Source organism: Mytilus edulis, chromosome 3, assembly GCF_963676685.1.
Source record: "Mytilus edulis chromosome 3, xbMytEdul2.2, whole genome shotgun sequence".
Classification (NCBI taxonomy): Eukaryota; Metazoa; Mollusca; class Bivalvia; order Mytilida; family Mytilidae; genus Mytilus; species Mytilus edulis.
The window spans coordinates 27444137-27470637 of NC_092346.1; the positions used below are offsets into that span (position 1 = coordinate 27444137).

General features: G+C 32.0%; 1 protein-coding gene across 8 annotated transcripts in view; it reads right to left on the reverse strand.

The window, feature by feature from the left end:
• LOC139516124 (kinesin-like protein KIF26B) overlaps positions 1-26501 on the reverse strand; it is a 122258-nt gene that overhangs the window by 65017 nt on the left and 30740 nt on the right. For 7 of the 8 annotated variants that reach the window (XM_071305990.1, XM_071305988.1, XM_071305986.1 and 4 more), the window contains 2 exons: positions 17756-18265; positions 1266-1459 (listed from right to left, as the gene is read on the reverse strand). In XM_071305990.1, the coding sequence (XP_071162091.1) occupies positions 1266-1459; positions 17756-18265 (704 nt within the window). Of the gene's footprint in view, positions 1-1265; positions 1460-17755; positions 18266-18840; positions 19010-26501 lie in introns of those variants that run through there. The other variant, XM_071305992.1, reaches the window with a different exon arrangement.

The window sequence follows — 26501 nt, forward strand, 5'->3', positions numbered from 1 at the left end:
GCCATGAATAAATAAATTTAATTTCGTTTTAAGATGAAATATAAACAAAATATCAGTAGATCACTTCAGAAATCATCTTCTTTCTAGCGATAGACAAAGTGCAGAAAACTTAAAAACAAATTATCTCCTGGTGCATCATCTCTAGACGCAGTGGTGCAGAATTAAAAGATAAGACGGTGATCGCAAAACCAGCTGTGAACATCCTCAGGTTTAACACCTAGCTAGGGAGCACACCTGTCTGTATTGTCTTAGTCATAGGTCAAACATTTACCACCTTATACAGAAATGATTTTTAAGAGGGTAGATAGGTAAAGGGGTAAACACTATGAAAGGGGAAGGAAACAAGTATTAAAGGCTGTGTAAATCCTCAGATTTCACACCTGTCTATAGCTAGGTATCACACCAGTCTGTATTGTCTTAGTCATAGGTCAAACATCTACCACCTTATACAGAACTTGATTTTTAGAAAAGGGTATACAGGGAAATTAAGAACAGAGAGGAAGGGGAAGGGTTTGCATCCTCAAGCTAACATTTTTTTCTTCAGTCTATGAACAGGACAAATACTATGAATGTCACATTCCTATGTTTTTTTCTTGTTCATATATCCTGATTATTTGGCAGCATTAATTTTATATTTGAAATTTTAAAAGTTGCCCTCTATGTCCTACATATTAAGAAGTTTCCTTTGCCTATTGATAAAACAAAATCAAACACACCCAAATGTTCACATTAAGATCAGATATAGATTTTAAGGTGGTAGAGTCTTTAAATGAAGTGGCCATTACTTTTTTCGAACAAGCTGAATACCTCTTATTTCATCCATATTGCTGTTATCATAACAATCATATACTGGTAATCAAAAAGGTGTTTCATTATTTCTTTTTTATCACTTTTTTGTTTTTCTTTGATAGTTCAGTATTTATTTTCTGACAATTTTTATCTTCTTTTATTCAAGTAGACATATGTTTGAAGTTTTATTCCATAAATATTTTCTAACGATTTCAAAGATGTAAAGTTTGGAATCTAAACTCTTTTGCATGCAGAATTTTGAATTGCTATGTCTTGAATCATTGACATAGTTCCTTTCTTTCACTTACTTTTGCCCTTTTTTGTTGATGTTTCATCTTTTCAATTAAAAACATGATAATAATAATGTGGTATCAACTTAGGTTTTCACCTTGGACCTTCATTTATAACCTCTGCTTTCTCTGGAGGTTTAATCTTCTCTTTTGACATGCTTAATACACACCATTTATACCACTTACCTTGCATAGGTGTTTGGAGGTCTAATGCCAGACTTTGGACCTTCACTTTGGGCCTGCTGTATACACTGGACCATTGCCAGGGCCTCTTGCTTTAAGTGTTGTAGATTTGTGTCACAGGTAGTACAGTGCCCATTGCTTTGTGCCTTGTTATCTGAGATTTGGAGCTTTTCCCCTATTTTATCTACATCTAAAACCTGAAAATAAATAAACGAAAATTGTACTGACAGACTAATTCTTAAAATTACCATTGGTTGAATAACCTGTGCAGTTGGGATGCTGTCAATTCATTATTCTTTCTTTCTATCAATACCTAGGCGATCACTCAGAAAAATCAGTCCAGTAGTAGGGTCTATGCTATCGAAAATAAACCAGAAAAGCAGTTTGATTTTTACAACAAATTCAATGACCTCATGCATATTTATATTTGGTGTAAATACCATTTAATTTCAAATGCCTGTTGATACAGTTTTAACAACATTTACCACTTGCAAACACATTGGCTTACTAAGAATGCATAAAATAATCCTCACCTTTTCGGACAACATTTTCCAAATATCAAAAACTTAAATTGCAACTCATTAATGAATGAACATGTTTGGATAAAATTAAATATGTGGCTGAGAATTTGGAATTTCTATGCAGATTATATAAGAATTAACTTCTGTATCAGAAATTTGACATTCATATAACCCCATCGTTACTGGCAAAACACCTTAGGTAATGCTTAATCATCTTAGCCCAATGCTCCTCCTTTACAGCATTTATAATGGTATTACAGCCACTAAAATATACACGCAATTAATTGGGGATTAGACTTATAATCCCTCCCTAAACTTCACGACTTATAATCCCACCCCTGACCTTCAACAAGTAGGTGTCGTTAAAAGAATAAGTCAAAACAAATTAATCAGATAGGTAACAACAAGTAAAGTTCTTCCAAGTTTTTTGAAAAGTTGGCACTGTCGGCCATTTTATAATCCGCTGAAGTCCTTCTGAACAGTTACCTTTCAGTACTTATAATAAACATAATCTCCATCTTAACTTTCAAAATTAAATATATTACTCAAGTGTTTTGTTCAAACATAAAAAATAAAAATATATTCCTCAAGCTTTTCAAACATAAAAAAAAATAAAAATATTTTACTCAAGCTTTCCTTCAAACAGTAAAAATAAAAGTACATTACTCAAGTGCTTTTCAATAAAATGTAAATAAAATAAAAGTATATTATCAAGTAGTTTTTTCATTAAAATATAAATTAGCCTGTGATTCATTGCCGTCTGCTAAAACTCTGCTCAAGTCAGTTATGTCACTGAAACTTTGTTATGATGGACAAATTTGATACCAGCAGAAACACTTGTCAATATTGAAGACCACTATGTTGAACCCTAGCTGTAATTAGATTTATTGTGTAGTTAGGTTGCTGTCTCATTGGTGTCTTCCCTAAATCTTCTTTTATTCATATTAACAACATTTCTATCATACATATATATGAAAGAGAAGTTTGCGGCTGAAAAACTGAAAACTCACTATTATCTATTCATGAGCAAGAGAAGAAGTTTGCCATAATTATAATGTGAAAAAAATTATCATTTCATCTTATGGTGTAAAATTACCTAACTGCAATTCATTTTTCAGAGAAAGAAAAACATTTTTATTAATAAACACTCAGATAAAACCAGCTATTATATTTACGCCCTATATTTTGACAATCAGTAGCATCTATCTGCGACTATTTGTCTGCAATAGAAATGAGTTTCCCTAATGAATTCTTGTACTAATTCGGTGTTATTCCCAAATTTGCAATCAAATTTTAAATACTAGAAGTATTTTCTAATTCTGTTGCTAATGACATGCAACAGCAGAGGAGTTTAATAATTTTTTGCTGACGGAAGCTACAAATTAAAATCATCTTACATTGTTATGAGAATTTATGGATCTGTAACTTAGGCAATGCAAACTTAGGTATATATCTAAGGCTAAAGAAAAATTTGAAGGCTCTCTCCCTAATCTTGTCATGGCAAAAAAAGAAATATGTTCAACATATCGATAGAAATAAAATGAGATGTGGGGTCAACTTTTGAAGGGAACAGCAACCCAAAAACAAATAAAACAAGCAAAAGATATACTGAGTTCAATATACTCTTTAATTAAAGAACAATGGCAAATCTTACGTTCTGCATTAGATGATAAAGCAGATGATAGTCAGGGGCGATTAGAGACATTTAAGAAAGGGTGTGTTTCCCCTTCATAGGATAAGGGGGGGTCTGGCTATATTTCCCAACCCTGCCATACCAATAGACTTCTAGTATTTAATTTATCGACCGTGCAAGGGCTGTATAGCCAGTCAAGGTCATTAAAAACTTCAATCTTCATCGTCTATATTTCCACGTTCAAACACATTGATTGACCAAAAAAAAGGTGGTGTTCCAAGTTCCAACCACAGGAACATCCCCCTCGATCCACCACTGGCTAGTGGACACTGGTTGGGACTGTCACTTCTATTCCTTTTTGATTTTGATTCAAAACCGAGAATTCAATCATTTTGGCCTAAAAAATTCCAAAGGAGTGGTATGTATGGCAAGTATTGAAAAATTCATAAAGTTCAAATTCAAAAGTCAGGAACCAGAGAACACTGGTTTTCCCATTAAAGATTTAATTTTACGATTTATGAAATACTTTTAATGTCAAATTTGATCTCTATGTTAGTAGGTCTCCACAGATAAAGAACATGTCAATTAAACCGATCAAATCTTTATTTATTGTCTAATAGAGAATGAAATTTCACTCTTAATTTAACAATTATGTTAATATGATCTATTGTGTAACGTCCATAAAACATTATGATGACACCCTGTCTTTTGTGACCGCTTTTATCTATTCATAATTGGAATGTTTAATATTGGACCGTTATTCAGGCCGATCTAAACCATGTCCATACATTGTTATAATTTCAACTCCATGGACTCTCCAATGTTGAAGGGGTGAAAAGGAGGATCTCTCCCAAGTTCTCATACTTTTCAAACACCTGTGCTGTCATTCCAAAGACATGTACTTCCTGATTCACTCATATCCAAGTTCCATTCTTAACTCTTTCACTCCTTATGATCACAGTTCCATTCTTAACTCTTTCACTCCTTATGATCACAGTTCCAGAATTTTGTGAATTTATTTATTTTTGTTGACATTTTACTTCCTGATTCACTTTCATTCCATAATCCACTTGCAATCTTTCACTACTTATCATGATCACGGTTCACAGTTCCAGACTAACGTGGATTAATTTATTTTTGTTCGCACCAATTTTTGCGGATTGAAGAAACGTCATATTTTTGTATAGGCCTGATCTTGCAGTTTTGACAAAAATGTAAATACTTTGTCCCATAAACCTAGAAATACTGGAAAATTAGAACCCTAATAAACAAACAATACTGATTTTTTGTAATTTTATCATTGTAAATGAATCCTTGAATTACATTGTTCCTCTTGTCCCACATTTTCTGTCCCATTTTGTCTCACTTCCTTTTTCTTACCTCCAAGTTAAAAATTGGTTTGTTGATATTTCTCATAATTCTTTATTCCCACAAATTCACTCCCTTCAAGACTTGAAAACTTTTTATACAATTGCGCTGCGGAGTTGAAATGACAAATTTTGTATTCTTTATAAATATCAGACCCTCCACAGACACCATGTCAAAAGACAACTGTGTAAAATTGAATTATACAGTAGTAAGCACAGACACCATTCAAATGGTACTGAACTGAATTAGACCCTCCGCAGACCCTAAGTAAATAGTCCAGTGTTTGTATTTACCAACGAATATATCACTTTTGCCTTGTTTGTTGTAACTTTAAGCTTCACCTTCTTGTTAAGTAAATATCATTGTTATTTTTAAGTTTTACAACAAATGTTTTACGGGTAAATGACCTATACACAATATTTTTACTTATAACAGTCTATGTTTATTTTTGAAATAAGCATTACATTTCCAATTTCCTGCCTGTACATTTAATCCTTTAAAATCAAATTACTGAAATTCTTATTTACTTATTACACACCCTTAATGCCGCCATAAATTACTGACCATAATGTCCACTTCAAATCACTGACCATATTCTGAATTTTTTTCTTTTGATTTCAAAAATACTTGAGATTACTAAGCCTTTCAAGTCAGAGTCCAGTTACATACACATGGGCTAAAAATACAGGAATTATGAACAAACATTTCTATATAACTACAAATGACTTCCATAATGTCAACTGAACTACATTTTCAAGACAAAAACACTCATAGCATTCATTATTTACTGCTGCATCAAAGACATATTTTTACACCTCTGACCCAATTCTTGATTGTATTTCCTGCTTTTTTCTTTTTCAAGTCTGTGAGTGTATCACCTTTCAATCATACAAATTCACAATTCAGTATGCCTGTAACCTAAAGATATTAAATTGTTACATGGTTGTTTCATACCAGGAAATTCTAAGAACCAATGACTTCAAAGGCAACAAATTCATTCAGAGTAGTCATACATGTTACTTTGTCTGCCCTTACCCACCAGGATGTGACTGACCTACTCGTATTTATTCATAAAATTGCTTGTTTTTTTTATCTTTTATTTTTTTATGTTTAGCATAAAGTTTGGAAATGTCATTCCAAAACATGTATGTTAGTTGAGGTTTCAGCTAGGTTTCTTTTTACCAATCTAGACTTTTAAAAGCCCCAGCAACAATATTTCTAGGTCCAATCCACTTCTGTTGATCACTTTACAGATGGTTACTTATTCATAAATGCCCAGCGGTATAAATAAATTGTGTGGGAGAATTGTTGCAGAAATTTAAATTAATGATGTCTGTCTGCCCTTGTGGTCACATCAAGGGGAAGTAAACATAAACATAAACAAATAAATTCACAAATGTGAACAATGAATCAAACCAAAGTCCCCTTAAAGGAGAGAGTTAAAGGGTTATTTTTCTAGGAACATGTTTTGCAATTTTCATTTCATGTGCAGCTGTGAAATAGGTTGGTTCTTCACCGTGTTTCGTGAAATCAGTAAAAAGATCAACGCGCAAGAAATTTTTAATTGTTCGCTCATTGTGAAATGGCAATTTTATTTCACGTTCTTCCGTGCAGATACCCTACCCTCCCCCTCCCTGTTACGCCCTTCGTAAAGTGATGACAAGACAAATGACATTTATTCAAGATCATTTATTGACCTTAACCTAGTCAGTCAAGTGGTTTTGACTTTTGATAATTAATGGCTTCTTTCAACTCATGTTGTTTTTTCTCTCGCTTATAACCCTTGAAAACAACAACCCACTAGTACTTCCTACACCATCTCAGTATACAATGTGTTATAATTTGTTCAGAGTTTATACAGTATTTTAAATAAGTCATACACCTTTTAACAAATTAGTTGACTTGTGTCAAGGGGGTGGTATAAAAAATGTCTTAAGTATGTTGTTCACCTACTTGACCACATCCTTCTTGAATACTGACATTTGTAATTTTGTATTCTTCTTCTTTATATGCCATAGCCATTATTACGAGGCCCATTCAATCACCGAACTGTTTAAATAACAATAACAATCGGAAACTGGCTGGACATTGAGTTGACAGGAACATAGGTGATCATTGTCAAATTAAATCCATGGAGAAAATTTCAGGGTTCAACAACAGATAAAACTATTGGGCGGTCAAGTTATTATAAATGGACAAGAGCTCCGCTTGTGTCTTTGTTCCCTGCAAATACTACCTATTGTTATTTTTTATGTAAGAGTTGCTTATTGGCTTTCCAAATTTATTTCCCATTGACGATTTATGGATTTACACTATAATTAGTCGAAAGAAATGTAGGATTTTTCAATTACAGCCATCTCGAAGATTTTATCGTTCAATTGACGTTAATGTTAAGCTGACACCTAGATTTGTCTTGTAGGGTGTTAAAACAACAAAGTAGATGTGAATTTTTAACCTTTAAAAAAGTATATTCTCTACAGCTAAATAATTTTCATACACACTTATAAACGTGTCAATTTTTATTGTTTATATTTGACCCAATTTGCCTGGAGAGAGCTAACAATCATGTGATCTGTGTCATAACAAAAAAGCCTTTTAAGATCATGATCAAAATCTTACACGATTTACCACCAAAAAATATCTTTTGTTTGGGGTGTTTTACAGAATCATAAATGCAAGATAATTAAAACATATAAAAATCTGCAAAAATGAACAAATTATATCATTAACACATTATATTAGATTCCTAAACATTGAAATCTCAAATAATTTATCACCAAAAAAACATCTTTTGTTAAGGGTTTCTTTCTGTGTAATAAATGCAAAATAATCAAAATTTACATATAACGTTTGCAAAAAATGGACAAATTGTATTAGATTTTCAAGTTGGTGCCCTGGTTATCAAAATCTCAGATAGTCTTTTGTTAGAGGTGTTTTAACTTTATAATAAATGCAAGATAATTAAGATTTATGGAATTTCTGAAAAAATGAACAAATTGTTTCTCTAACACATAATATTAGATTTTTCAAGTTGGTGCCCTGAACATCAAAATCTTAAATAATTTATCACCAAAAAACATCTTTTGTTAGGTCATTACTGTATAAAAATGCACGATAATTAAAATTTATGGTCCGTCTGCAAAAACAGACAAATTGTTTCATTAACACATAATATTAGATTTTCAAATCTGTGCCCTGATTTGGTAGCATTGTTAAAACCTTGATTTGACAAATGCAACCACGAAACACATACATCAACGATGGAAGATTATATTTTGTCGACATGCCAGATGAAAGAGACGATTGCATGACTCTTAATTACATTTTTTTTTGTAATTACGAAATTAAAACTTCTCTAAATGTGTATTTCTTTCAGCGGAATAGAAAAAAAGGTGAGTAATAATAGGACCTTAAGCTATAAATACAATTACCGAGACTACGGAGCACATGGAAGGCAAATAATATCTGTGCCCTGTGTCGTCTGCGGACCTAATTTATGATAGAGCCTAAGCTGGTCTAATCGTCCACAAAATAAATTAGTGTATTACTGTAATATTACAACACATCTGTCATTTAAGGTTTTAGGGCAGTAGATAGTCTCTGATCTTATCAAAAACAATTACAGCAGGTCAATATTTTTATGGTAAAATTCTCTGTTATCTTTAGTATAAATTAATATGGGTTTTGTCATATTAAACCTTATTTATGTAATGAAACAAAGAGGCGAGAGTAGAATAAATAACTTGATCAAATTATGAATATTTTAATGCCTAAATGCCATCTGTCCAGTGTTAAATGTTACGAAGATTTCAACCAAAAAACGGATGATTCACAGAGTTTATCTACAGATAAATCCTTCAAACTCGCTTTCTCCTGGGTAGCCTGTGAGTAGTTGCTCAATGAACACGACACTAAATCTTCTGATTTTCATCTACCAAATACAGAAATCCAATAAAATCCATCAAAAAATTGTCTTATCTCCACCCTTGAACTCTAGATTTGCTTCTGCCATCTAAAATTTGATCTAAAAGCAATACTGTTGTGGAGTTCTTGTCCCAAAAAACATGTTAATCTCTAACCAACCAATGTTAATCTCTAACCAAAGAATGACAGGAACAAATGGGGAAGAGCAACATCAGATCAGACAGTCATGCTTTAGCACCTGTCCAGTAGATACATTGCGCCTGACTAATTTGACTATGAATAATCACACCACATCTCTTGACTTTTCATATGTCCACTAGAAATCAAAATTTTTCTAGAAGCCAAAAATACATGTAGAATACAATCTTCAAGCAGCTTGATAAGAAAACAGAATAATGTTTTAATTGATACCAGAAATTGCCAACCTTCAGTTTGAAGATGTATATTTTCAAAACTGCTGACCAATATAAAACATCAAGAAAAGTTCAAAAAGTTATTTGTAGAGTACCCTACATTGTAATCAAATAGTGAAAAAACATAAGGTACCTACCGAGTAAGATTTTTTTTTAAATAGAAGTGAATTAAAAGAAGAGAACGTGACCTTAAAAGAGTGAAATGAAAGAAAAAAGGGAAAATAGCTAACTAATTCAAATCTGCAAAGGTTTGACCAAGATGATAAGTATACATTTAGGATCAAAAGAACTTACTGAACAATGACTAACCCAGTATTAACACACTTTCTACTAAACAACGGGAACTATCTTTACATAATACTGTTATAATCATGACTAACAGAATATTTGTACTCGTTCTTGATTAGCAACAGAAGCTACTTATACAAAATATCAAGGTCCTCGGACGAATTGTTTACATAACTAAATTAGGTAAATATTTACAACTTGAACAACTTCAATAGAATATTATGTCAACATTAAGAACCCATATTAAAAAATTTTTAATAAGTGAATATTTCTGTGTTGAGGACAGCAACAAATCAATTGAATTGTATGTTCAATAGCTTAAAAAACAAACATGAAGTTAACAATTAGAGAAAAATAGGTGGGGGAGTTCTGTTTTGTTACTATTCAATTGGAATTTGACAAACAGCTTTTGACTGAAAGTTGGATAAGAAAATGACACCCTTCTTTATTTTTTTCAGCTTTTATTTCAAGTAATCTGCCTTTACTCCAGCCACTGTTTTGGAGAGTTTTGTTAATAAAGATGATGGTAAATGCACCCCCTATCATCATGATCATGCTGAATAAAGTTTAAAAAAAATATAAAAAAAATCCTTTTTTTTAATTTGGAGGATTTTTTTACTCCCCCCCCATGATCAGTGATCTGAATTCTCCTAATTTTCCAATCTGCCTATGTGATAAGTGAAAATTTGTAAGAGAAAAAGAAAATTATTTTATATCATCATGTGACCATTGCATGAAATAAACCATCATGTGACCATTGCATGAAATAAACAACTCCACCAAGTTGGCCAGACGAATGTATGTAAAATTAGGAATGTTAACTGACATACATACTTTTGGGCTTATTTGCAGGGGACATGTATTTAGTATTCAAGTCACAAATCAATGTTCTCATGGGAGGGTATTTAATCTGTAATTAAATGTCTTATTCACAGCTGGACATAGTTAGTTATATACTTCATGTAAATACATGTTAAACGACAGGTCATACTTGCTTTTATGAGAAAATTAGATACAAAAATAAACATGCAATTTACATTTTAAAAATCTTTCTACAAAAGTTAGCATTTTTATTTGTGCAGTGATTTTTTTGATTATTTTTTCTTGAAAGTACAAGGGAGATAACTCTAAAAAGTCTGCAACTGAAATTGTTTTTTTACTTTTTTCAATATTTCAATATCACCTGCCAGTTTTTTTGTTTTTTTTAAAGTTGATTACCTATTGCAAAAGTAAATCCTAACTTTACAAATGATTTATCAATAACCAAATCAATCAATTTTGTCAATAAATATATTTATTCAGCCAAGTTGTAGAGTCTGCCTGCTCAGAGTGTTATAACAGAATTCCTTGCATGAGGATCCTTTGTTGCTCAAAATAAAAGTAAAGAGTAAAATTTTCAATCAACTTCAGAGTCAAATATTACTTTATAGAACTTTTTATTTAGGTCAAAGCATAACATAAAAGGAATTTCGTTGACGCCTGATAAGAGTTAAAAGAGGCTTCAAATGCAGTACATTGTATCATCCTACATCCACCGATATAAAACTGCAGCAGATGCAAAAGGCATTTGACGCCTGATAAAAGTTAAAAAGAGGCTTCAAATTTAATGGCAGTATCATCCTACATTCACTGATATAAAAATGCAACAGATGCAGAGATTTGGCGAACAGTCAATTAAATTCAAAGAACAATACGAAACGTTTGCAAAAATTGAACAAGACCCACTCGTTTCATTTCAATGAAATCACACACTGCAGGAATTCTTTAGATATAAAGTGCTCCAATTCAACATCACTTGACATTTATAGTCCCTCGGTAGCCATTGCAGTTGAACAAATAGCCCTAATAGTCTTTTTGTTCTTTCAACATCAAAAAGCCTACGACTTCTTCTGAAGTTTGACATTTTTAATCTTATACAAAATGACAGTTTGTAAATAGCTCAGATCAACAGGCAAAAACTTCGTGACATATGTTTTCCACTTCACCCTTGCATTAAATCTTATTTTAAATAATTCAAATGTCTTCCCGAAATGTCATATTTATAATACAAATTTTATTCTGACACCCGATGTTTGTCATCATAAAGACATGCTAATGAAATAAATATGAAAATTTGCACACTTTGTACAACCTTATAAGATCGAATTTCCTTGTTTGTCTGTTGTAAAACGACTCCTAATAACATGCAGAGCTGCCTTTATGGGCCTATTGGTTATCCAACCTTGATAAATATTCGCCATAAATCACCAACCAATTTCCTAACACTGTTTCTTTTAATAATTTTCGACATAAACGAATGCCATTGATTTTCGCTATTATTCATTTTTATGTCAGAAAGTAATTTTTCTCGTTTCTACATGAATTTTTCCATCACTCGCCATTAGAATTGATGACATATATTAATGGTTATAGAGAAACATGAACAGATTAGAGAGACCAAGATGGTCATTTGCAGATAATATGGAGTAATCACACAATTAGACGATTTATTTAAGTGCAATACCGTAATCCTATCAATTGACTACGATTACAACATTAGTATTGTCCACTGTGGTGTGAAAAAGATACCATTTTAGGAATTTATAGGTTTCATATTCTTATAGTGCAAATTTAAGTTTGTTTTTTTTTTTAAATTTCCTGGTATCAACTCAAAGTGAACAGGTTTTGTGTGCCTACAATTCTAATCCAGATGATTCAAGAGATTTTCTTTGCATAAAAACTTTGTATACATATTATAATTGATTCCCGTCCCCCCCCCCCCCCCCCCCCCCCGATGTTATTTGAATTCATGGTTTTTCAGAACTCTGCAGATATATACTATCATAAAAAAAAATTGTATTTTGATCAACATATAATTTTTTTGATTCATCTAGTTATATATTTCTTCAAACTTAACAGAAACTTGTTGCCCACAAATAGTAGTAAATCAACAGTATCTCTGATTAAGAATTTTTCAACTTTCCTTTCAAACATTTTGATGAAATTCTAAATTTAACCCTTTAAATTTTCAAAACTTGACATGTTATATAAGGAAATCTTAGTCAAAGCCACTGATATTTTCTAAAATTTCTGCAATCTAAGCATTAAAGTTTGATGTTATTCAGTAAATTAAAGTTAACACTTTTTGTAAAGAAATCTCACATTGCTGACGTTTTCAAGTCATCATCTGTACACTTTAATCAAAATTCTTACTTTTTTGTTTCATACAGAAACTTTCTGGTATTTTTTACTAACCCATATTTTTCTGATCACTTCATGGAGTTCCAATTAATCATTTCTTTACACAATAACAGACAAGTATGATTATCCGACAGACAACCATGAAATCTTCACAAATTTACCATCAAATTGGTACCAGTTACATGTTAAGAAAAGAACCAGTCATGATTGGTTACTATGGATATGCACCTGAACATACACAGGATCTCATCAAAGTTTGTTTTAATTAATCTGATTGGTGGATCAAAGGGATTAGGATAAATAAACTCTAAACATTCCAAAAGAAAGTGTTGCTTGTTTTCTAAACTTCAACATATGGAAGCAGACGGTCAATCAACTTAACCTTTGTGAAGATTATTGCAATTCAATGTATCTCTCAACAAATAGCCTCACTAAATAACAACTTATCTCTTTCAAGGGACCTAATCTTAATTTGATGATAAGATAATTACAGAAAGTTACAGTTAGGAATGTCCATTAGAGTTGTCTACCCTGATTAATCATGAATATTTCTTTTTAATTGTTTTTACAACAGAACACATAATTCTTGCAAAAATGATTAATATGTTATCAGAAACTATCTTAAAAACATTTTTGTAGATTTATATTAAAGTTCATTCACAAAAAATGTTGTTTTCAGATAGAGGTAAAGCAGATGACCAACATTATTTTTGGGCTATGACCAGGCAGCCACCTATCTCCCAAATAGTTCCAATTGATTCATTGATTCATTGTCAGATGGCTAGTTATTTCCAGTGACAAATATTTCATGAACAATCATGACAAGACCAGTGATTAGCTGCATATTATTTTAAAAAAAATATAGAAATATTCTTTTTTTTTTGTGTGTGTTTTGAATGTAACAGACAAATAAATTCACAATAAAACATTTTAATATACCAATTTCAGTAATCTTTTTTATTACAACTTATTGTATAACGATATATATAACTGTTTTAAACTAATTTGATAATGGGGAGGAATTACCCCTCCTCACCAGGTACCAATTACTGAGGTATCCCTCTAATACATGCCATACACCTCTCATCACACTATAGATAACTTTAATCAGGGATATTCCACTGAGAGAACATTTTATGCTTACCACACACAAATTCATTTTGTCGTAAATTGAAAATGAGAATAATTACTAAGCCAATGAAGCTAAAAAGATATCAGGGAGCATTTAGTGCCTTGTTACAAGAATTACGTCTCAGTTTGTCTTTGAAATTAGAACTGATTTACTAACCTTTCACCAAAGAAACTATTTTTCATTGCAACAAATTTGTGTACTGGTATTTCAAAAGTTATTTGAATGCTAATCAATTTTATGAAATATATTGACTGTTCTCTGTTCGAGTAATGAAAAGTAAGGGATACAAGACAAAATATCTGCAAACGCCCGACTAAAGCCAGGCAAAGGAATAGTTCATATTGCTGCTCCTCATCTCAAAGTCACAATGAGGCCTTCAACCTGCAACAAAAGTTCTGACCATTCTTGTGTTGGACTGTATAGATGTTCGGTTGCTTTCTCATTGAAGACTATCACAGTTTCAGCATAAGTGATATTAAAAGTTCACAAAATTAGAATATAAAGGCATGGTCAGTGGCAGATCTAGAAATTTTCATAAGATGTGCCCATTGAATGCCTAAGAGTGGGCCTGCTCCAGTCATGCCTCAGTGAGTCCCCATATAATCAACAAAAAAAATTTCCAACAAAAGAGGGGTCTAGGCAACCCTCTAAATCTACCTCTGGTGGGTCTTCCCCTATATCTAGCAATAACTAAAAGGACATCATACAAATCAATCCCAGAATAAACCGATCTGCACTGTACCTTTTGCATGTAGTATATCTAACATAAATTCATAAGATGAATTGTCAGTTTAATGGCCTACATATTTAAACTTGCATTAAAACTTTTATAGATTTTCTACTGGGCAGACACAAATATTCAATTTTATAGACATAGTTTCGTTTAGTAATGGTTACATTAATAAAATAAAAACCCAAAAGATTACTTTTCTTCATTTTTTTTTCAGTAATAACAGTCTTCAAACTGTTAACTTTAATTGTTTACCAGACTCTATGCATTTGAATTGGTTTTCAATGTTTATTTAATATCTATGACAACAGGGGGAAAATTCCCTTTTTAAACTTAACATGCAACAACTGTCTTCGATGGACAGAACAGACTTTAGACATGCAACAATTGGCATAAAAGTGACCCTTAACATACCATGTTCGACAACCATAAAAAATTATGGGATAAAACAATGCTAGAAAAATGTAAGAATGACATGAAATGAATGCATTCATGTGCTAATTACCACAAAAACTTCCGAGGTCTGACTTACAACCAAACAGTAATTACACATGTGCAACAATAAACAAAAAATACAGCAATAAATCTGACAGTGGAATTATAGGTTAGCTGTGTTGATGGTTACAGAACCCTAGATTTGAGGCGATAAAATAAATGAAAGAATTAAGTCGAAGTGATGTATTACCATCTAGTTGATTATGGAGGAGAAATGAGCAGTAATTTGATCAAGCATACTCGGTTGTCAAATTTGTCCTGCCTATGTAAGCACATTCAACATCGGAAACATCTTAATGGATACAAAAACATTGTGAGTCACACGGATATAAAAACCGTAATTGAATTGGGAGAAACGCAACAATTGTTTGTCAAGATGAAGCTAATCACGTTAAGCTTGTGTGATATTAGCCACCGATCTAAATAACCCATACACTTATCCTGTTATCTGAATGTCAAACATTATTTGTTGGTGATTGAACCAATTTAAAATCAATAGCTGACAAGAAAAGCACTCAAGATGTACATTTCGCATCTTCCTTCAATTACTGGATTACAGCAAACTTGATAAAACTTAATCAGTGACAATCCACGGTTGATTATTGCAGACAATTGTCATAAGCATGGGTATAATCATTGAGAAAGTGAAGTAAGACAGATACTGACTACAAATTAATTGTTCCTCTTGTATAAGATTAATCTTGAAGGTCGAAACAAAAAGTGTTGCTTCCCTTCTAAACTGAAAAAATAAATAAATCTGATGCTCTGTAGATACCAGATTATTTGTATCTTAAAAAATCTCTGCAACAACTATTTTGTTGGCCTTAGATGACCTGTTGCAAGGCATACTACTTAATGTATCTGTACTAGCTATTTGACCCATACCAATGACCTTGAAAATCAAGAGGGGTCATCTCTTCTCATGATATAAACTCTATAATCAATGAGAAAGTAAAGTTAGACAGATACTGACTAGCAATTAATTGTACACTTGTTGTATAAAATTAAATTTGAAGGTCAGAAATAAAGTCTGAAAGGAAAAACTAATCAACCCACTGTAGATGTAAAGAATACTGAGCTCTCCCTATCTTTAAGAAACATTGAAACAATTCTTTGTTGGCCTTACATGATCTGTTGCAAGGAATCTGTTCTTCTATTTGACCCATAACAATGACCTTGAAAATCAATGGGAGCCATCATCTCCTCTTGAAAGCAAACCATCACAATTATTAATTTTGACCTTGAAATTGACCTTGAAATTCAGTACAGGTCTTGCATTGATGATATTTTCTAGAACAGCCAAGTCTATACAGTGTAAAAGAATTGTTTTGACTTCAAATAGACAGACAGAAAGACACACCACAGTATTTTAACTATATACCATGACCAACTTTTTTTCGATAGCTAAAATAAATTCATGAAAAACGTTAAAACAAAATACTGTGAACAGATGTGCCATTACTTAGTTTAAAAATACAAATTAAGTGATCTTACTTAATGATCCTGATAATCAAGATAAAATAAGTACATCTTTCTTTTCCACACCCTTTCATGCATGCTTGAATGCAAGTACTTTAAGATAGATTTCGAAGTGAAAATACTTAATTTTTTTACATTTTAACAACTATGTTTTGAAAACCTGAAAGATGAGCAAGTCTTTTCAAATACATTAAAGCAAGAAAAATTTGGCAAATAAGATAAATTTTGAATTATGAAGAAAAGCTCTGATTGGCCTAATTACAGTGTTAATATTTTTTTTTTTTTTTTATCACATACAACAAACCCATTTTGTTCTAATGGGATTGTGTTTTTACTGTACAGTGGGTAAGATCACACCCAATAACCCCCCTTTGTTCTTCATGGGATTGTGAAACATGGTGCAGTGTTGCACTAGGGAGATACTTAATCCTAAAACAAACCAAGTGCCCTATGTAATACATATCATATGTTCAAGATAAACTTTTAATTCACAGGGTGAAATATTTTAATCAAATCAGTGATGTGCAAAACATACTGACAAATAATCCTAGATTAGTTTTTAATTACCTCGCAATCAAAGAATCGTCTATAGTGGAAATTAAATAAAACTTCATTTAATATGATTTTTCATAATTTTAATAAAGTACTTTCCAATAGTTTATCAAAAAGGGAAGTTTCGGATATATTTTATATAGAATCCACTTAATATATAATGAAAAGGGGGAATTAACTCTATGAAAATGTTGCAAACAGTATCTTATAATCCCTAGATTTATAATTCATTGATGCAAAATGTGATTTGTAATGCTTAAAATGGAATCATCTATTTGATTTTCTAGTTTTGTTTTATTTTAGATAGTTTATTAAGTTTAAAACAGAATGAATACTACGAGTTAGTTCATAACTTCAAATTATTTCACAGACTGAGAGATAATAGTTTCTTATCTAATATTTCTAGAAGAAGAAAAGTTGTCAACTTTGTATCCATTATTCATTTCATTTGGTAATGAAACTTCCATATAAGCAAAATCACAAATCACAGTTTTTAAGAGACCAAATACCACAGCACAATATGTATATCTAAAGAAGTCTACATTCCTTAATGTTAGTAGACGCATAAATCTAAAAATCTCAATTTCGTCGGATTGGAAATTCTAATATAGTCTAACCATATCTAGGCTACAGTGGTTTAATAATCAATAGGGTATACACCGATGAACGTAATAAATTATAGCCAGAACAAACAAACGTGGATTTGACAATCTTAATACGAAGACAAACTACTTAAGGCTAACGATGATGACCTGTGCAACATATATATAGACTTTACCTTATTGGCTGATGGCTTTTCCACGTTCATTAATCTCACAGCTTGACGTTTCAAGTCGAGGAGGCAGTTATTACACTGATCACAAATCCCTCCAGTTCTTGCGTAAGCTCCCGATTTTGCACTACGACTTGACGGAGGAACATATTTTGGTGGTTTACCATAGACGGGTCTTCTGTTTGATAAGCTTTCTGATAAAGGTGACAAGGGTCGCGACTGATCTGGCGGAGATTTACATCTTTGGATATCTGAATGGTTGACAGGGGAAGACGGTCGACCAAAAACAAACGACTTTTGATTAATTGCTTGATCAGACAATGGAGAAATGGTGCCTCTGATTGGATAATCCATCATAACTCTTTTTCCAATAGCATTCTGTGACAGTTCATTTTTTGCTGGAATATCCGGTGACTTATTTTTCAACGGAGTGGGAAGTTTTCGAATCTTAGCTTCACTACCAAATTTGTACACAGCTGGTTCTATACTTATGCTAGCAGTATAGTTTTCTTCTTTCTGGAAAAGAAAATACAATGGATCTTAATTCAACTCTTCAAATTCCTAGATAATATAACAAATTGCATTTATAGCTACGTATTAAATTGTGCAAGACATCCAAAATAAAACTCACAACCAACCTCCAGTGTATCCCCTGCAACAGCACTTTTTTAACCCCTTAACAGAAAACCTTTGGAACACTTCTCTTTAAATGTTCATCTTCCCTGATGAAATCCAAAATAATACTCACTATTAACCCAGATCCTATGTCTCCCCTGCAAAAGCACATTTTTTACTCCTTCACCGAAATTTTTTTGAACATTTCTCTTTAGAAATGTTTACCTTTTCTGTCCACTTGGCTTCCAAAATATAAATCACAACGCAAATGTAATGGTTTCCCTGAAAAAGTACTATTCTAACTCATTCACAGAAGAAACTTTTGGAACTCTTCTCTTATAAAAATGGCATCCAAAATAAAATTCACAATTAACCCACCCCCAATTCTTTCCCTTCAAAAGCACTTTTCAAACTCATTCACCGAAAAAAAATGTGGAATGCTTCTCTTAAAAAATGGCATCCAAAATATAACTCACCACACACATGCAATGGTCCCCTGAAAAAGCACTTTTTAACCCCTCCTCAAAAGACCTGTTCACGACAAAGGATATCAAGAACACTTCCTCTTCATAAAGACTCTTATTACCTTGTCAAGAGATCCCCTTTATCTGTTTGTTTTCGTTACAATGTCCTTTAATTAGCGACAAGATAAAATTCCTCTCTCCTCTGTAGATAAATACTTATCTGAACCAGAGACAGGAAATTTCAATAAAGTCTGTGTATTTAAAATTGAAACAGGTAATTTAAAACAATGAACAGAAATGGCAAATGTTTCTATAAACAAAAGTTGGCAAAGAATGCATTTATAAGTGACATAAGCAAAAACTTTTACGGCAGGTGTTCTGCAAAATTTTCCCATCATGAAGCCACGAAGATCGGAGGTGAAGACAAGTTATTAAATTATGAAAGTTATCTGATGTTCAAACACTGCTCAAAGTGGTTCTTAAATTGCTCTTTTTCATGTTAAAAAGTGCGTAATAAAAGATCTTAGTATGCGTTCAAATGACTAATTTGACATAACGTATTAAAAGAACAAACTTATTCGGTTAATTCATAGGTAATAAGATTATGTAAGAAATGTATTGAATATCACGGTTACAATCAAAGTTAAAGTTCCGAATAATCTAAATCAATTAAATCGGTAACAAAATATTCCAGGTATGTATCACCGATAAAGCTGACAGATCCCATCAACCCATGGTAATATAAGGGCATGTGTAATGTCCACTGACCTGGGATGTAAACTTGGACCATGATGCACCAATAATACTGACAGATCCCATCAACTTTAGGTAATATTAGGGCATGTGTAATATCCACTGACCTCTGATGTAAAATTTGGACCATGCAATAACTTTTGCTGACCTTCTACATTTCGTAAAGAGTCCACTTAATTTTGTTTTTAAAACTAGATTTATAGAAAAAATACAGGAATGTAAAGGACTGCAGTTATAATCTCTGATTCCAGTTACATTTGCCCCTTTTTGGTTTTGGTCTCAAAAATAAACAAAGATCAACTTTTGGACTTCTTGGATTTAGTGGTATAAAAATATATCTTTTTTTAACTTCAGAAATCTGGGTTTGTTTTTTTCTCTTGGATTAAGCTTTGGTTTATGATTTATCCATTAGTAGCACATCAATATTATATTTAATCTATTTCAAACTCTCTAAACCTTATCTGAACCCAAAAGTTTTTATGGTAAAAAACCACCAAAAATTCTACTACATGTACTCCATTCTGCCTGTACTAAGTCATTGCCATGTTGACAGACATACTGAACAAAAACTCCAAAACACAAAGCATAAAGTTTTTTAAAAATCGGCAAAAACAGTATTACATAATTATCAAAATGTGTTTTTGACAACAAAATGATCAAATTATGACACAAATATCCTCAAATCTGGCATATTAATAACTAGTTACCCAATAATTCTTATTAATTTCTACCCTATAATGGTTCTATAAATAATATAATGATATTAACATGCTATTCAATCTATTTTAATGATCATTTTGACACTATTAAGCACTGATATAATAGAGATACGCATAGAAGATCTCATTATATTCATTTTATTATCAGCCTGTAAGTACTTTACACAAAATGCATATTTACAATGATTACCGTATTGTCCCTAAAAGCCAGATGCATGTCAGGAAAAAGGCAGAATTGAATTCAAATTGACCGTTGAACACATCTTAATGAATGTGTGCAATCAGTTTCAAGTTGATGTGATCACAACTGAATTATTGGCTAACTACCTCAAACCAATATAGTAAACCTGATATATAAGGCAAGATGCGACACTCTCATAGACTGGAAAACATAATGCATCCTATCTATTCTAGACTTGATGAAACTATTCACAAAGTAAAGACAGAAATTGTAAACATTTCAAAACTAGACTCACTTAAAGTCTTTTTTTCATAAACAAAGTATACTCTGTCAATTAAATTTTCTGGAAAAATCCATATTTCTATGAATTGTCTCCCCTTTATACCCTAGCCCACATTTACTGTCTCTTACAGTATTTCTGCTATACCTCTTTGTTTTTTTACGACTTAAACAAGTGTGGCACAAGATATTTTTGTTAATGAAAAAGGAAATGATTTGTATAATCGTGAGAGGAAAGCGTATTATCTACTCGTCTGAAGGAGGCTGGACTATAATCCTCTTCAGATTTAGATTAATTTTGTATGGGACCCTCTTATAGCAGATTATATTCTTAAAAGTGACACTTTTACTTATGTTTATTACCAAACTAAGAGTTACGGTTTAAGTTAAGATTAAGGGTATCAATGATGGTGTTTGTGTTAGTAGGAGATGCAGGATTTTTGTCACAGAACAATGCTTTTTACATTTACAACAGTGATTGTTTATTTATGACTTAAATAAGTGTGGCACAATATATTTTTGTTTTTGAAAAAGGAAATGATTTGTATAAGCGTGAGAGGAAAGCATTATCTACTCGTCTGAAGGAGGCTGGACTATATCCTCTTCAGATTTAGATTAATTTTGTATGGGACCCTCTTATAGCAGATTATATTCTTAAAAGTGACATTTTTATTTTTTATATCCCTCTTAGAAAATGCATTAACTTAAGTCCTTGTAGGTGGTAAAACTGATTGAAAAACACAATGCAAAGTGTTTCAAGAACTGCATCATGTCAAGAAGACAAATAGATTAGTCTTTTTTGTAAATGTGTACCATAATAAAATGTTTACAAGTGTTTTTTTTTTCTTTCTGCAATTTTTCTTCTTCTAGTTGGCAGATTCTTATTTACATTGGTATTAAAAGAATTTGGATTAAACAAAAAATATCCTTAAAGTGATAAAGGGTATCTCATATATAAATTCTTACCAAAAATCTTTTACCCAGTTAATGGATAAAAATTTTACACAAATGTTCAAGTAGCTTTTTCTAAGAAAAAAAAATGCACCTAAAATATCGACATATTCAAGTATTGTATCTGAGACACCATTGGTAGGTATGTTTACACCTCTTGTTCTCTCAAAAGTTCTTATAATCTACTTGTCTCAAGGCTCATTAACATAAGATGTCCAACACAATGAGCAGACGTCAAGTCAGCCATTGTTCAGTCAAAAAGAAAGTAATTATTCGGTGATGAGAAGATTAAGAAGTTAATTTACAAACATGTTCGGTACCATCGTCTGCATAGTACCCGTAAGTACTCCATTAACTACTCCAACAAGCAAATGACACAAGTTACAAAGTACCCTAATAATGATTAATCTCGGTAGATTATTAGTGAGATTAATCCCTATCTCTAACTACTTTATAAACACACCTTTCAAGTGTCACAACTTTACTTTAAAAGAAATTTTACAAACACTTCACAAAGAAACAAGGATATTATATTTACATAAGAACTCTCATACAAATCTCTTTAAAAACTAGAATCCGTTCGCATATAAGTGAAACATCATGAGAATCGGACAACAACGACATTTTTCAATTTAAAAACAAGAATCCGTTCACATATAAGTGAAACATCATGAGAATCGGACAACTACAATATTTTTCAATTTAAAACTAAAAGGGAAAATTAATTTCTCTCTAAGACATGTCAAATTAATTTTTCATTCCAAGACGTTTAATGTGGTGCAATAAAAATATCCGGCCTGATCTTTATATTGCTCAGACTAAATTAAAACATCTGTCCAAATCTTTAGTGAGAAAATCTTGTGCAATAATGCAACCATGAAGTGATAGGATCATTATCGCACAAACAATGGAGACAAACGATTATTCCCCATATCTCGTATTTAATTTGTCGTTAACCAATGAGTAATTACTTTTACTCCAGTTAAACATTTATCATGTGACGGAGATCTGACGGCTTTCTCATTGTTTCTTTTTCGAAAAACTAAAGGGATTCGAGGGATTCGTTATCCTGTGAACATTAAATAACTACGGAACTTAATTTGTCTCCACTATTTTTAATGACACCAGGAGCAGATTAATAGATTAATCAGTTCGAAGTCAGGCAGATTATCCCCTCGTCTTTTCCGTAATGGACTTTTAAGGTTTAAAAGTGATGATTAAGTAACGTCTATTGTTGAGTAACACATGAAACAAAGAATTTGAAAAAGAAAACTGGTGATTGATACAAAAAAATCGCGGCCTTCTGGCGTGCAAATGGAAGGATAAATTGATTTTTAAACATTCAGTGAAATAAAAAGACAGTAAAATCTGTAATATGATGCTTGTTTGGTCTAATTAGAGTGAAACAAGAACTCTTAATATTTTGCGATCAAAGGTTTTTTCTCCAAGAATTTTATTTACTGAAAGGCACCAAGAATTTTATTTACTGAAAGGCATACTTTGTTTTTTCTTTGTTTTTTTTGTTGTTGCTTTTGCTCATTTCATTATCGATACAATTAAAACAAATGAAATGTTTATAAATAAAGGGCTGCGCTTTAGCGCATGATACGCCCGTTGTTTGAAAGATGACAGGCGTATAAAAATGGCAAAAAAGACTACAATGACAATGAGGAGCAGCAAAAAGATAACAGGGAAAGTGAAGATGGTGAAAGTGACTCTACTGAAAGTTATGATCTAAATGAGGAAGTAGGTGATGAAAGTAAGGATTTCATTGATGATGAAGATAAAGATTTCATTGATGATGAGGAGGCCTCTTCTGAGAATGAAAATGAGGATTTTTCTGATGATGAGGACAGTGATTACAGTGAAGAAGACACTGATGATTAAACCTAGTTCAGCTTTTCAATATTTAGCATAAAAAACAAATATCATTAACATTGGCATATAACATAGAAGTCTTCAATGCAATATAAGGAAAGTGATATATGATTATGGGTTTTAGTAATTCTATGGCTGATTTCCAAATTTTATAGTAGTTTGAAAGAAGGTAATTTTCTTGGGGTATATTGCTCATAGTTAGATTCTGTTGAACACAGTAAGGAATCCATACTAAATTATACAAAGATGTATGCAAAAGTTGTTCAAATGGTGCTTAATATGGTGGATAATGATTATTACCTTTTTATTGTTTAGAATATTCACAAGATGATCATATTGATAAATGTTTAGGAGACTTGATTTCTTATTTTTTTTCATAAAATGACACCCTTTAACATTTAAGGAATATTTAGTCACATGTTAGGATTTTCATGTTGTCACTTGTTCACTTATTATGTGCTATTGTAGACTAGTTATGTTTTATAACATTTTTTATTGCGCTCAACCCTTCCACCAAAGACGAACTCTATAAAAAAGCTGCAATGCTAAAGTATCATTTGTGATTTCAATTGCAACCAATTTTAACAAGAGTAAAACATCCTATATGCAAAAACAGTATTTGATTTTTATCCATAGCTTAGATAGTAAAAAAGGTTATCATAGGACTGCTTATGTGCTTTCATCCTTCACCATTCAATAATAGTACAAACGTATGACATTCATGGAACCTATTTTTTACAAGAAATTTAATGTTTTAAATTGAACTAAAGATTTTACAAATTTTATGTTTTCATCAGATTTTATTTAGTATTATTTGTTACATCAATAGATATAAACAATTCACCAAAGTTTCATGGACATTGGTGAAAGCCTTTTTGAGTTATTGTCCGAAGTGTTAAAAATCCCCCCTTTTTTATGAATAAAGCCCCATAAATCCAAAACTTAAAATCTGAAATTAAAAAAAAACGAAAGGGAGCTTATGTCAATAGATATAAACAATTCACTTAAGTTTCATGGAAATTGGTGAAAGTGTTTTTGAGTTATTGTCCGAAGTGTGGACGACGGACGGACAGACGGACGGATGGACAACAGTATACCATAATACGTCCCGTCTAAAAGACGGGCGTATAAAAAAGGAATACAAACAAACAAATATGCAGCAGTTTGTTAGTGTTACACGAATGAATTAAAGAGGTCTTTTTAGTCAGACATGGGATTATCTGAAGTCTTCCAAGAATCTCTTTAAATGTACCAGGCTGCATTTATTTGAGTCACATCTTGAAAAAAGTAAATTAAAGGACTTATAAAAGATCAACACACATGGAGAAGCAACATTTGCCAATCCTTATTCTGAACACTTCAAAAGTCCTTTTATGACCTGATCTTTTGGTCTTACCATTAAGAAAGATCATCTTATTAAATTTCTTTTTGATTACTCTGATCTTTGACCTTCACATTCTGTATAATTCAGGTTTTTACAATAAAAAAATTATAAATGTGAACCATATTGTTTTTAAAAGTAAACACAATTTTTCTGTGACCTATGACCTTTTAAACAAAGAACATAACCCCTGCAAGACGAAGAATTTAACAAGGTTGATTTAGACTGGATGAATGCAAAATTTAGGCAATTTCCCAACAAGATGACCACTTGTAAAACTGTATATTTCACAACATACAATATGGTTTGACCACTTGGAAAAAAATAATATTTACATTTTACAAACTAATAGTTTATATATACATGTATATTTTCTGTAAACTTATGAATATTGTTTTGCCCAAAAGTCCAAATTCAGATGCTTCTACACATCTGATACTCAAGTGGCACACTGGAACGTATAATCAACATTACAAGTGGTATAAGCTGTACATAGAACATTAATGACTATACTTCTCAGACAACATTTAAAGAGAGTACTGGAAATGTAATTGTCTTAGAAAATACAACAGTATGAATCACAGTAAAAGAATCCCAAGTTTTTGTGTTCAGAGCATAGAATCTGTATTTCACATTAGAAATCGGTAATATACTGGTAGATATATCTGATCAAACTGAAAGCAAGCATCCCTAAATTAAGGCCTTATATATAAAGCTATGCATTTGCATTTATTTTCCATTCAAAAAAGTTCAGTACCAATTTTTTTTCGTTCATTATTTATTGCCTATGTTATATAATACCAGTACTCTTAAACAATTGAAAGTTGCTTGTTTAAAATCTAGTGGCAATTATTTCATACATGTTGAGAAAATAGAAATTATTAGGCAGGGGCGGATCCAACCCTTTTTTAAAACGGGGTTCCCAACCCAGGATAAAGGGGGGGGGGGGGGGGGTTTCAAACTATATGTCCCAACTGAAATGCATTGTTCATCCAAATAAAAGAGGAGTTCTAACCCCCCCCCCTTTCCTGTATCAGCCACTGATTGGTTATACTTGGTGGAACGACTGGTTAACTTTAAAAATACGGCCTGCAACAGGAAAACCGACAATCCTAGTCAAATAAGATAGAAGTGGAATGAACTCAAAATTACAACCTGAGTGTCAGTCAATGTACTGTAGTAGTTTTTTCAAGGTGGAACAACATGAATGAAGTGGAGAAAACAGGTGCAACTCAGGGGGCAAAGTGCCCTGGTCCCCCTTTTGAGCTTCATTTTAGGTAAATCCAGACTTTTTACCAGTTCCACTACTAACTTGGTCAAGTTTAAAAGGGCAAGCCCCCCCCCCCCCCCCCTTCCCTCTTTTTCAAAATCCTGGACCCACATCTTAATATGCCACTAGAAAACAATGCTATGTTGGATAGGGCCAAATAGATGAAGATATGATACAGTCATATAATACAATGAAACAAAACATTTTAAGTTTGACAAACATTGATATATTGTCTAGATGACTATCTAACTTTCTATGATT